Source organism: Camelina sativa, chromosome 2 (genome assembly GCF_000633955.1).
Source record: "Camelina sativa cultivar DH55 chromosome 2, Cs, whole genome shotgun sequence".
In the NCBI taxonomy this organism is placed as follows: domain Eukaryota; kingdom Viridiplantae; phylum Streptophyta; class Magnoliopsida; order Brassicales; family Brassicaceae; genus Camelina; species Camelina sativa.
Window position 1 is genome coordinate 25,366,681 of NC_025686.1, and position 11,425 is coordinate 25,378,105.

Here is an 11,425-nt window from a genome sequence, read left to right on the forward strand (position 1 = left end):
TTTATCCCCGTCTTGAGTCTCGTCTAATGGGTCCACAGGATGGCCTTTCAAATGCGATCAAGAAGGCCCATGAAACTTTTTGTTTGACTTCCCTAAAACACCCTTAGATCTAGGACCTGGTACAACTCGCTGTTCACGTAATTTACGTTATAGATAAGGGTGAATTTCGTCATTTGAGTCGGAAAATCATTATTGTCCCAGGAAGACTAAAAAAAAGTCAAGACAGTTAAGATTAAATGACGAATATGAATCTTGTGGTTGAATAATTCAGTTAAATTCGTTATATATTTTTTTAATGTTTAGAAAATATAAATAATTATATATATATATATATATATATTGTTTGTAAAAGTTACAAATTTTTCATTTTAACGATGATAAAAGAAATTGAAACAAAAATGATAAAAGACAAAACAACTTCAGATTACTAGTTTTAAACTAAAAAGTGTATTTGTGGGTCATCTTATTACCAGTTCCTAAATTTAATCACATATTTTGTGGGTCATGTTAATGTCAAATTGTGTCAATGTGTTTTCATCTTTTAAGGAAAAACTTGGATTTTTAGACTAGAGTAAAAATATCTCACGAAACCTACCATATTTAATGCATGCAATTTAATATTTAGCCAAAAAAAATGTTGTTCAGCAAGTTCGTATTCGTCGTACGACTCCTTTCATTTCCAACAAATTAAAGTAAAGATAAATTTCTCAAACAGATTATTATTCAATTTTTTATGTGAACACATAAATTTTGAATTGAGTTTTTTTCTTTTACACGAACTGATATCATAAACTTAAATTCAATAGTAACAACTATTATTATTTTTTAAAAGAAAATTAAGACATTATAGTAGTACTTTTTCTCCTAAGAAATTATAGATCCTAATAAAATGTTGACAAAGACCGGATCAAATGGGGTCGGCAAAATACTTGGTTATATTTTAATTATAAAAAAAACACTTGGTTATATAAAATTAAAAACTCCTTCTAACCGAAATCTTAACGATACAAACAGAAACAAAATAAGAAAAAAAAATCTTTATAAAAAAAACCACTAAAATTATAAATCCTTTATTGTAATTAATTTTAAAGTTAGCTACACTTTAATTTTTATTATATTAACAAGATGTTACTAGTTAGGTGTAATTTTAAATCTTATTAAGGAAAATATATATCGATTTGGATTATACACAAGGGGTATAAATTGAATAAAAAGACAAAGTTAGGTGTAACTTTTTGAAGGAAAAGAAAAATACAGGTTAAGTAAAATACAAAATACACAATTTTTTTTTAATTTTCGTCTGTAATGGAAACGAGAGAGAGAGAGAGAAGGGGAGGGGAAGGTGGCTTTAAAGAGGGAGACTCGTGTAGGCTTAACTGAAGCGATGCGTGGAACAAAGCTGACACAAAATGGCCACAACAACAACAACCAAAACACACATCTTCTTCTTCTTCTTCTTCCTCTTCTTATAACAACAATACATATATACATTCTTAATCTCTTCTGATTCTAAAATAAAAAAACCCTAATTTTTTGACACGCTTTCTCTAATTACTCCTTCCCATAAACAGGTACACGCTTTTCTCTTTTTTTTTTTCTGCATTCCCAAATTTGTCTCCTTCACTGCATGTTATATTACCATAAATATCTAATTCGAGATTCGTTTTAATGTTTTTTGTATATAAAGTATAGAGTAGTACAGATCAAAACATGGCGGAGACGACGAAGGTGATGTATATAGTGGTGGTCGACGGTACGGATACGGAGACGGCGGTGGAAGAAGATGAGAGCGGGACTTGGAAAGATTCGTTTAGGTATACGCGTCCTGTTTTACAGAGTACTCTTCAGCTCATGGGTTGCAAAGCCCGTCACGCCTTCAAGGTCCCTTCATCTCTCACCATCCCCAAATTTCTCACCTTTTTTTTTTTTTTAATGATGATTTGTTTCTTCACACATCGCTTTCACTAGATTTACGATTCTTCATCATTAAGATTTTTTTTTTGTCGTTTAGTAGTTTGGGATCCCTTACTATTTTTGGATTAACGAACTGGCTTATTTCTGGAACAGTAGTGATGTGTCTGAATTTGATGAATAGGACTAAGCACTTTTGTCTGAAATTTCGTGTTTTTTTTTGGCATTACTGTGTCCGACCGACATGGTCTATTCTCAAGTCTTATTAATTTGAATGTGAATGATTCTCAATTAATTATTGTCAGGGATACACTAAAGCATGATTTTTGATCCGTGTGTTACTTTTTCTAATTTGGATTTTTGTTTCCCTGGCTTTTACTGATCATGAGCTGCTTAAAAAATCTTGTAAAGGTAATGATTTTGTTTAAAACAAAAGACAAAAGTTTCAATGTTTGTGGTGGTCCTGATTCATGGCTGTTCTCTTTTGTTAAAAAAGATTCTGATGTTCTGTTTTTTTTTTATGTGTGTGTTGTGTGTGCAGATCAGTCGAAGGGTATTTGAGTTAATAAGAAGTGAGGGATCTTTAATCCTTTCACCTTCCCATGGGAAATGCTCTGTTTTTGACAAGACAAGTGATGATGTTGCTACTTCAGCAGTTAACAGTTTGGCTACTGATGATGATGATAAGAGTAAAAGTAAGCCTTTTGAGATGTATAAAAGGCGAACTACCGTTGTTGTCTCGAGGGAGATATTCGTTAACGTTGTCTGTGATGCTCTGGCTGAATATAAGTATGTTGGTCATGACCAAAGGGCAGACTTGATTCTGGCCTGCAGGTAAATATCTTATCTTTAGGAACATATCTGTTGTTAAGAACCGTAGTCAGCTTTTTTTCTCTACTGAATTGAAATTAGAAGTTATGGTGAGCTTACTCTTAAACCTATGCCTATATATGTGTTCAGTTTCATCCTTCTTAGCTACCTCATATGTTCTATCTTGTAACCGCACCACCTCATTTGATCTTTTTCATTTTCTACAGAATCAGAGAGAGGAAAGAATCTGTGACTGTTCTGCTGTGCGGCACCAGTGGCTGTGGCAAATCCACACTCTCTGCACTTCTGGTATTACTCATCACTTTTATTTAATAACCTTACAGTGCTGGATCTCAAGTTATTAGCTTAGGTACTGTTTCATTTGTTTTTTTAACTGACATTACAATGCTTGATCTCTTTTCTTCTTGTAGGGAAGTAGACTTGGAATTACAACAGTAGTCTCAACCGACTCAATCCGTCACATGATGAGGAGTTTTGTTGATGAAAAGCAGAATCCTTTGCTGTGGGCTTCAACTTACCATGCTGGAGAGTACCTTGACCCTGTGGCAGTTGCCGAGTCAAAAGCCAAAAAAAGAAGAGCCAAGAAATTGGACGACACTGAGGACGAAAAAGTGAATGCCTCTGAAGGTGTAAAGGCTAATAATAATACTCAACAGACTGATGCTGTATCAAAATCAACCACCCCAGTGTTGTTAAGTCCCAAACAAATGGCTGTAGAAGGATTTAAGGCTCAAAGTGAAATGGTTATTGACAATCTCGATAGGCTCATTACCGCATGGGAAGAAAGGAAAGAGTCTGTTGTTGTTGAAGGTGTCCACTTAAGCCTTAACTTTGTGGTAAGCCCCCAATTTGTTCTCTTCTACACATTTTGTTTTGAAAGTTTAGTTCTAACTTCTTCCTTGCTTGCAGATGGGACTGATGAAAAAGCATCCTTCGATAGTTCCATTCATGGTTTACATCGCAAACGAGGAGAAACACTTGGAAAGATTTGCAGTTAGAGCCAAGTATATGACGCTTGACCCAGAGAAAAACAAGTATGTGAAATATATACGTAACATTAGAACAATACAGGACTACCTCTGTAAACGAGCTGACAAGCATCTCGTTCCCAAGATAAACAATACCAATGTCGACAAGAGTGTGGCTGCGATCCACGCAACAGTGTTTAGTTGCCTGCGTAGAAGAGAAGCAGGAGAGCAGCTCTATGATGCTACAACTAATACTGTCTCAGTGATCGACGATGAGTATAGGAACCAGTGTACAGCCAATTCATTGAGTTCCAAAGGAATGTTTCAGCTGATTCAAAGAAAAGGATCTTCTAGGCATCTAATGGCTCTTCTCAACACTGATGGCACTTTTGCAAGAACTTGGCCGGTTAGTGGTAAGGTTGATGAGAGCGGGAAGCCAATCTTTTGTAATCAGATGATGGAGGAAAATGGAATGGAGCACCCGGTTTATGGATACTTACAGAAAGCAGAACCGGTGAATCTTCAGTTTGGTCTGTTTGGGATCAGTGCTTGGCCTAGTGATGGAGCTACGAGCCGTGCCGGGAGTGTAGATGACTCTAGAGCTGACGTAGCTGAAACTAGCAGTCGGTATTACTCTTCTTGCTGCAGTTCGCCTAGGATGTCTGAAGGAACTTCTAAAGAGGTACTACTCTAAAACTGTTTTCTCTTATGTCATTCCTTTGTGGAAGGTTGTTTGATGATTCTGTATCTTCTTCTCTGTTAATGTCGTTCAGCTTAAGGAGGATCAGTCTGTGAATGGGAGCGATGAAGAAATCGAGGATGATCCTCCCGAGCCAGATACTGATTTTAGCGATGACGATAACGATAACAAGCGAGACCATGAAGAGGTAATTAAACTCTTTGTAATGATCTAATGAGTGGTGACCAGGTCCCTCGGTTGATCTAATGAGTCTTGCTGTAATCTCTCTGCAGGTGGGATCAGTTGATGAGCAGTCGACAAAATCAGATGAGGAGTACGATGATCTTGCAATGGAAGACAAAAGCTACTGGACAGATGAAGAGGAAGAGTCACGAGATACGGTTGCGGTAATGTCTGAAAAAAACCACAAGCCGGCAACAAAAGACGACAAGTACATACAAAACTTAGACCTTTTCCTGCGGACTGCGAACCAGCAGCTGGTCGAGAGACTCTGGTCGGGTAAAGAAAAGATGAGGAAACGTTCTCTAAGCATCTCGGCCCTTGGAAAACATGGGTCGGGTTTGGGTGATCCGATTCTCATGGGTGCCCCATGAGATCCTTTACTTTGCTTTGCTTACTAGTACATTCCTTAGTTTGTTATTTCTGGTTTAGTCTTTAGTTTTAAGTCTTTTTATGTGTGACCAGACAAGTACTGTGTGTGACTGTGTGTATAGTCTTAACTTGCACAAATTTATATAGTGCGTTTTTCTTCTATTATAACTTATAAGTTTTAGATTCTTGACTTGCACAAATAACCAGTTTTAGATGAGGAAACGTTCTCTAAGCATCTCGGCCCTTGGAAAACATGGGTCGGGTTTGGGTGATCCGATTCTCATGGGTGCCCCATGAGATCCTTTACTTTGCTTTGCTTACTAGTACATTCCTTAGTTTGTTATTTCTGGTTTAGTCTTTAGTTTTAAGTCTTTTTATGTGTGACCAGACAAGTACTGTGTGTGACTGTGTGTATAGTCTTAACTTGCACAAATTTATATAGTGCGTTTTTCTTCTATTATAACTTATAAGTTTTAGATTTTTGACTTGCACAAATAACCAGTGTTCTAAAAAGCGCTATGCGCTTGCTATGCGGTAGACAAACGCCTAGCACCTAGCCGTATATGCGGGTGCCTAAGCGGAATCTAGGCGGGTGATATATTTTAGATATATGAATATATATTTATATAAAATTAATATATATATAGGATGAAAACTTATGCACTTTAATTTTAGAAAAACATAAAACAAAAATATAGTATTAAATATTAAATTCAATAAATTCTTATCTATCAAAATAGTTTAGAATATATACTAATCTCACATTTTAAACCAAAAAAAAACATAGTCTATTCAAAAACTTGTAAAATTGACAAAATGTAAGTTCATATTTACTTTGGAACCGAATTAAATTTCATAAGTTTAGACTTTAGAGACTAATTATAATATTTATTTGAAACAAAAATATTATTTAAATATTTAATTACAGTTTTTTTTATTATTTTAGTCAACATACCGCCTAAAATCCGTACAGGCGTCCGCCTAGACCGCATAATGTCCGCTTAAACGCTATTAGGTGTCCGAATAATTTAAAACCGCCTAAATTACTGCATAGCTAAAATTTGAAAAACTTGGTCACGGCATAGTGTATAACCGCCGCGTAGGCATCCGGGTAGGGCGCATTTTAGAACACTGCAAATAACTAAAGCTCCTTCGTCGACAGTTATAATAAAATTCAGTAGATAGAATGGTAGTTACTAGTTAGTGCGAGAGTTCTATGACTTTGATACTTTATTTGTGGAAGATGCTTTCACAACTTATATATATATATTGAAAATTATTTGGGAAAAAAAAATAGTAATTGATTTGTTATAGAAAAAAGGTTTAACTTGAGATGAACTCGATGATAAAAAAATAATTAATAAGATGACATCATGAAATTTTAGTTGTATAATCTATAATGGAATCCAGAGAATCTGGCTTGGAATCGTTGGACTTGGACCACTTTAATCTTAGAGACACGTACGTATACTTCACAGTTTCTCATATATACAAAACTATTTCAATTTGTGTGCGCCTGTAAATCTGCTGGCATTCTAATTTAGCATGTTGTATCTGCAGTTGACAAAATAAGATTCCTAGTTTAGTGTTTTGCTTATTCTTCTTTTCTTCAGAAATTACTTAATTTTCCTAATCCAGTTTAATTATATGTTTGTATTTTATTTATAAGTAATCCTCATTCGAAAAAAAAACTCATCATACTATAATGCATGTATGGAAATATCATTTATTTATGGAAAATTTACTTTTCACGAAAACCCAAAGCACAAAACTGCGAACTGTAGGGGAAAAAAACGTTTTCGGTCAAAAAACCTGGAAGCCATTATGAATTGACCTAATGGTATCTCTTTCTATTGGGAGATCACTCTTTTGAATAGTTAAGAATGATTTATATTGGTTGGTGTTTAATTTGGACATGTAAAGTTTTATTTTGTTACAAATTAAAGATCAAACTATGGCACTGTTGCACGTTTCCTAAGGAAAAAAGTTTATATTTGTGAAAGACTGAAAGTACAACTGTTATACTGCTGTTACAATCTTCCTAAGCATGTAGTTCGGGATATTTGATTACATCATCACGACTATAGTTTTTAATACGTTAGAATCTATATATTTTAAGTTTTTTCCTATGACACTAGTATATTAACAATTTTAAATTTTAACCCCAAAAACAAAAATATTATCAAATGGAACCTTTGAATCCATGCAAAGACGTAGTAGTCACATACATATACAGAGAGTTAGACGAAGGATCCACCGGAGTCGTTCACATGTATGATAATATATAATGTAATGGATCGCACCGAGACCTTCTTATGGATTATTGCATTCCATCATGTGGAAAAAAATCTCACTACAATTTTTTTTAGTAGACCAAATTTTAGACTAATCTCCGAAATATTTTGTAATTGCTATTTAAACTGTCTATAATTGCAACAAAAAAAAAACTAATGTAGAGAATTATAGATGGTGAGATTCGAGTTCTAGCCTATATCGAAAAAGAAAAGCTTAACCCATTACAATTTTGCTTATCTTCCTTTTATTAGCCCACGAATTTCAAGGAAAATCACTTATAAAATTTCGTGGGATTAAACTCCATAAAACTATAGTTACAAACTTATCACCATTCACTTATGCTACTGAAAACTTTAAAAATGAATTGTTTTTCTATAAGACTATATATATTGCTTCTGCTTCTCTAAAGAAAAGGAATCCTATAGAAAACAACTATACCATTTTGTGACATACTGTTTAGAGTTTTCAAATTAAATACCACCGACATGAAGAGATATCGTTGTATTATACGAGAAAAGAAATCGTTGTAATTCTTTTTCGAACTCATATTTCATGGTATAAAATTTAATTAAAAAATAAAGTACTTAACACATATAAAACTATCATCGTCATTTGATAAATTTATATATTGTATTTATATTATAAAAAAAGTAGTAATAATAACAGAATCGCCGAAACTCGAAAAATAGTTTGTCTTCTTTAAAGAAAATTTCCAAAAGATATAGTCAGTTTAGTAAATATCATTTTGATAAGTACTTAATTGGAATCTAAGTGAACGTTTGGGACGTTTGATGAGGCTAAATTCTCGTGTATGCATGCTCGCGGCGAAAGTGAATATTCCATACTATTAATATATAGACACAACTTGTATAATTGTAATCAGTCTCGCATAAAACAAGTTCGAATCATTAATTATCGTTAAGAACTATACTATTATAGTATCATTTACGTAAAACGAATCCCACTTATAGCCTTTTCGAATCTCCATCGGCTCTTACCAAGTCAACTTCCGTATCTCTATATAAACCATTCTTTTCTCCTTCTTGTTCCCTAAACACAAGACCACTAGCCAAAAATCAAATACAAAATGGCCGATGGTTTCGGTGAACCCGGAAGCTCAATGCATGGAGTTACCGGTCGAGAACAAAGCTATGCGTTCTTCGTCGAGTCTCCGGCGGTTCCTTCCGACACATCAGCAAAATTCTCTCTTCCCGTGGACACCGAACACAAAGCCAAAGTCTTCAAACTCTTATCCTTTGAAGCTCCACATATGAGAACGTTCCATCTTGCTTGGATCTCATTCTTTACTTGCTTCATTTCCACTTTTGCTGCTGCCCCTCTTGTTCCCATCATTCGAGATAACCTTAATCTCACCAGACAAGATGTCGGAAATGCCGGTGTTGCTTCTGTCTCTGGCAGTATCTTCTCTAGGCTTGTTATGGGAGCTGTTTGCGATCTCCTTGGGCCACGTTATGGCTGTGCTTTCCTCGTCATGCTCTCTGCTCCTACCGTCTTCTCCATGTCTTTCGTGGCTGATGCCGGCGGGTAAGCTTACTTGTAATTTGCAAAATTGCGCAAAAAGCTTAACATTAACTTCACTAAGTTTGAGATGGTCCTCTATATATATATATGCATATGTACTCCATGCATGTGACATGCGGTAAGTAAACCGATCAATTAAAATAATTTTCCTAAAACATCAATGGATTTAATCTGAAAATTAATTGATACTAGCTTACTAAGTTAAGTGATTATATATATTGGATTGTTTTTGATGTGAAATTCTAACAATATTTTTGGCCATAGGTACATAACGGTGAGGTTCATGATAGGATTCTGCCTGGCCACCTTTGTGTCATGTCAGTACTGGATGAGCACAATGTTCAACGGTCAGATCATAGGTCTGGTGAACGGGACAGCGGCCGGATGGGGGAATATGGGCGGTGGAGTCACGCAGCTACTCATGCCGATGGTCTATGAGATCATTCGACGCATGGGGTCTACGTCTTTCACCGCGTGGAGGATGGCCTTTTTTGTCCCCGGGTGGATGCACATCATCATGGGGGTCTTGGTCTTGACTTTAGGACAAGACCTCCCTGATGGTAATAGAAGCACACTCGAGAAGAAAGGTGCTGTTACTAAAGACAAGTTCTCAAAGGTACTTAGTAATTATATAAAATTAATGTTATATCTTTTTCTTGGATCCTTTGAATTTTAATATTTTATATACATAGGGTCTGCAGATCGTTGTCTGAATTATATACTTTTCATGTTTTATATGAATGGTTGTTCTGATATAGATCTTAGACTAGCATTTGTAGATAGAGACAAAAAAAAAATAATTCTATAAAACAATTGACTTATTTTAGAAACTACTTAACGGAAAAAAATAGAAAGGAAGAAGAAGATTTTTTTTTTTTTTTTTTTTTTTACGTTTTCATATAGAAATAAAGCGAATTCCTTATTCCTTAAGTGAGTGTAATATGTTTACCCTTTCATAGAGTATTTTCTCTTATTTTTTTTCTTGGTTAAAGATCTTTTTTTTTGGTGTAATTAAGGCTCATAGTTTTCTGGTCGACAATTTTAATTACCAGGTTTTATGGTACGCGATCACGAACTATAGGACATGGGTTTTCGTGCTATTGTATGGATACTCCATGGGAGTAGAGCTCACAACCGATAACGTCATCGCTGAGTACTTTTTCGACAGGTAAAATAGTTATAACTCGTATTATATTTATTAAATCCTCAGTCTATAAAGTATAAATAATAATTATAAGGGCTTGACTGCTATTAGCTGAGTAGTGTGTATATCATGCCACGTTTAACTGCTTTTAGTATTAGCAGAGTAGTGTGTGTATCATGCCAGGTTTGACTGATTTTAGTATTAGCAGAGTATAGTGTATCATGCCATAGTTTACGAGTTTTTTTTCCTTACAATCAGAATCAAATTGACTTGAATGTCGATGCACCATACTAATTATAATAGACAGTAACACTCAAACTATAATACTAGTTGGTTGTTGATACCTTGCATGATCAAATGGGTTGTTTAGCCATTATCATATGATCTTTTTAAACAAAACATGATATTTTCTAAGAAATTACAATTATTCTACTAAACATGATTTCTTAAAGTGTTTTTTCGCAAATCCAAGACTGCCATTTTTATTTGTTACTTTAGACCCTAACAATATAACCAACGTGGATAACAAAGACTCAAAACATGCTGACTATTTTTGCAGGTTCCATCTCAAGCTTCACACTGCCGGTATAATCGCGGCAAGCTTTGGTATGGCTAACTTCTTTGCCCGTCCTATTGGCGGTTGGGCCTCAGACGTTTCTGCTAGACACTTCGGCATGAGAGGCCGTCTTTGGACCCTATGGATCATCCAAACCTTAGGTGGTTGTTTCTGCGTATGGCTAGGCCGAGCCACGACGCTCCCAACCGCGGTTTTCTCCATGATCCTCTTCTCTCTCGGAGCTCAAGCCGCTTGTGGAGCCACCTTCGCCATCATACCTTTCATCTCACGCCGCTCCTTAGGCATCATCTCTGGTCTTACTGGAGCCGGTGGAAACTTCGGTTCTGGTTTGACTCAGCTTGTGTTCTTCTCGACCTCAACGTTCACTACGGAACAAGGGCTGACGTGGATGGGGGTGATGATAATGGCTTGTACATTACCCGTCACATTAGTGCATTTCCCGCAATGGGGAAGCATGTTTATGGCTTCCACGGAAGATGCAGTGAAGTCTACGGAGGAGTATTATTATTTAAAAGAGTGGACGGAGACGGAGAAGCAAAAGGGTATGCATGAAGGGAGCTTGAAGTTCGCCGTCAATAGTAGATCGGAGCGTGGGAGGCGCGTGGGGTCTGAACCATCTCCTCCTAGTGGTACGCCGGAACACGTTTGAGAGTTAAGTTATGTTTTAAATTGTGTTGTACTATCAGTTGCCTATTGCTCCAAATGTGTAAGTATTTTATGGAATTACATGTTTAAGTTCTATAAAAGGGGTATATTTCTCTTCATGTAGTCTTGTAACAATTGTATTCTTCTTTCCAATTTATTATGTATTTTCAGTATCTCGTCAATTAATTTGTTTGAGCTACAGCAACCAACTCAACATAATC

The 11,425-nt window shown here is 35.6% G+C and overlaps 2 protein-coding genes across 4 annotated transcripts; both read left to right on the forward strand.

Moving 5' to 3' along the window:
- Nucleotides 1,327-5,459, forward strand: LOC104738212 (P-loop NTPase domain-containing protein LPA1 homolog 1-like). Of its 3 annotated transcripts, XM_010458425.2 has the most exons (9): nucleotides 1,327-1,571; nucleotides 1,688-1,881; nucleotides 2,453-2,745; nucleotides 2,949-3,030; nucleotides 3,153-3,578; nucleotides 3,652-4,392; nucleotides 4,484-4,597; nucleotides 4,683-4,919; nucleotides 5,215-5,459. In XM_010458425.2, the coding sequence occupies exons 2-9, from the start codon at nucleotides 1,711-1,713 to the stop codon at nucleotides 5,296-5,298; spliced, it is 2,148 nt and encodes a 715-aa protein (XP_010456727.1). In that variant the 5' UTR covers nucleotides 1,327-1,571; nucleotides 1,688-1,710; the 3' UTR covers nucleotides 5,299-5,459. The 3 variants fall into 3 exon arrangements, with proteins under 3 accessions (XP_010456727.1, XP_010456724.1, XP_010456731.1); XM_010458422.2 differs by lacking the exon at nucleotides 5,215-5,459 and having other exon boundaries at nucleotides 1,328-1,571; nucleotides 4,683-5,164; XM_010458429.2 differs by lacking the exon at nucleotides 5,215-5,459 and having other exon boundaries at nucleotides 1,342-1,571; nucleotides 1,693-1,881; nucleotides 4,683-5,164.
- LOC104738229 (high affinity nitrate transporter 2.4) lies at nucleotides 8,384-11,300 on the forward strand. Its single transcript, XM_010458438.2, has 4 exons — nucleotides 8,384-8,841; nucleotides 9,103-9,454; nucleotides 9,891-10,006; nucleotides 10,542-11,300. Exons 1-4 carry the CDS (start codon nucleotides 8,384-8,386, stop codon nucleotides 11,206-11,208), a joined length of 1,593 nt encoding a protein of 530 aa, XP_010456740.1. The 3' UTR covers nucleotides 11,209-11,300.

Coding starts and splice junctions, on each gene's coding strand:
- LOC104738212 (XM_010458425.2), top strand. CDS start 1,711: ATGGCGGAGACGACGAAGGTGATGTATATAGTGGTGGTCGACGGTACG. Junction 1,882..2,452: donor AAGCCCGTCACGCCTTCAAG/GTCCCTTCATCT, acceptor TTGTGTGTGCAG/ATCAGTCGAAGGGTATTTGA. Junction 4,920..5,214: donor TCTGGTCGGGTAAAGAAAAG/ATGAGGAAACGT, acceptor AACCAGTTTTAG/ATGAGGAAACGTTCTCTAAG.
- LOC104738229 (XM_010458438.2), top strand. CDS start 8,384: ATGGCCGATGGTTTCGGTGAACCCGGAAGCTCAATGCATGGAGTTACC. Junction 8,842..9,102: donor TTCGTGGCTGATGCCGGCGG/GTAAGCTTACTT, acceptor TTTTGGCCATAG/GTACATAACGGTGAGGTTCA. Junction 10,007..10,541: donor GCTGAGTACTTTTTCGACAG/GTAAAATAGTTA, acceptor CTATTTTTGCAG/GTTCCATCTCAAGCTTCACA.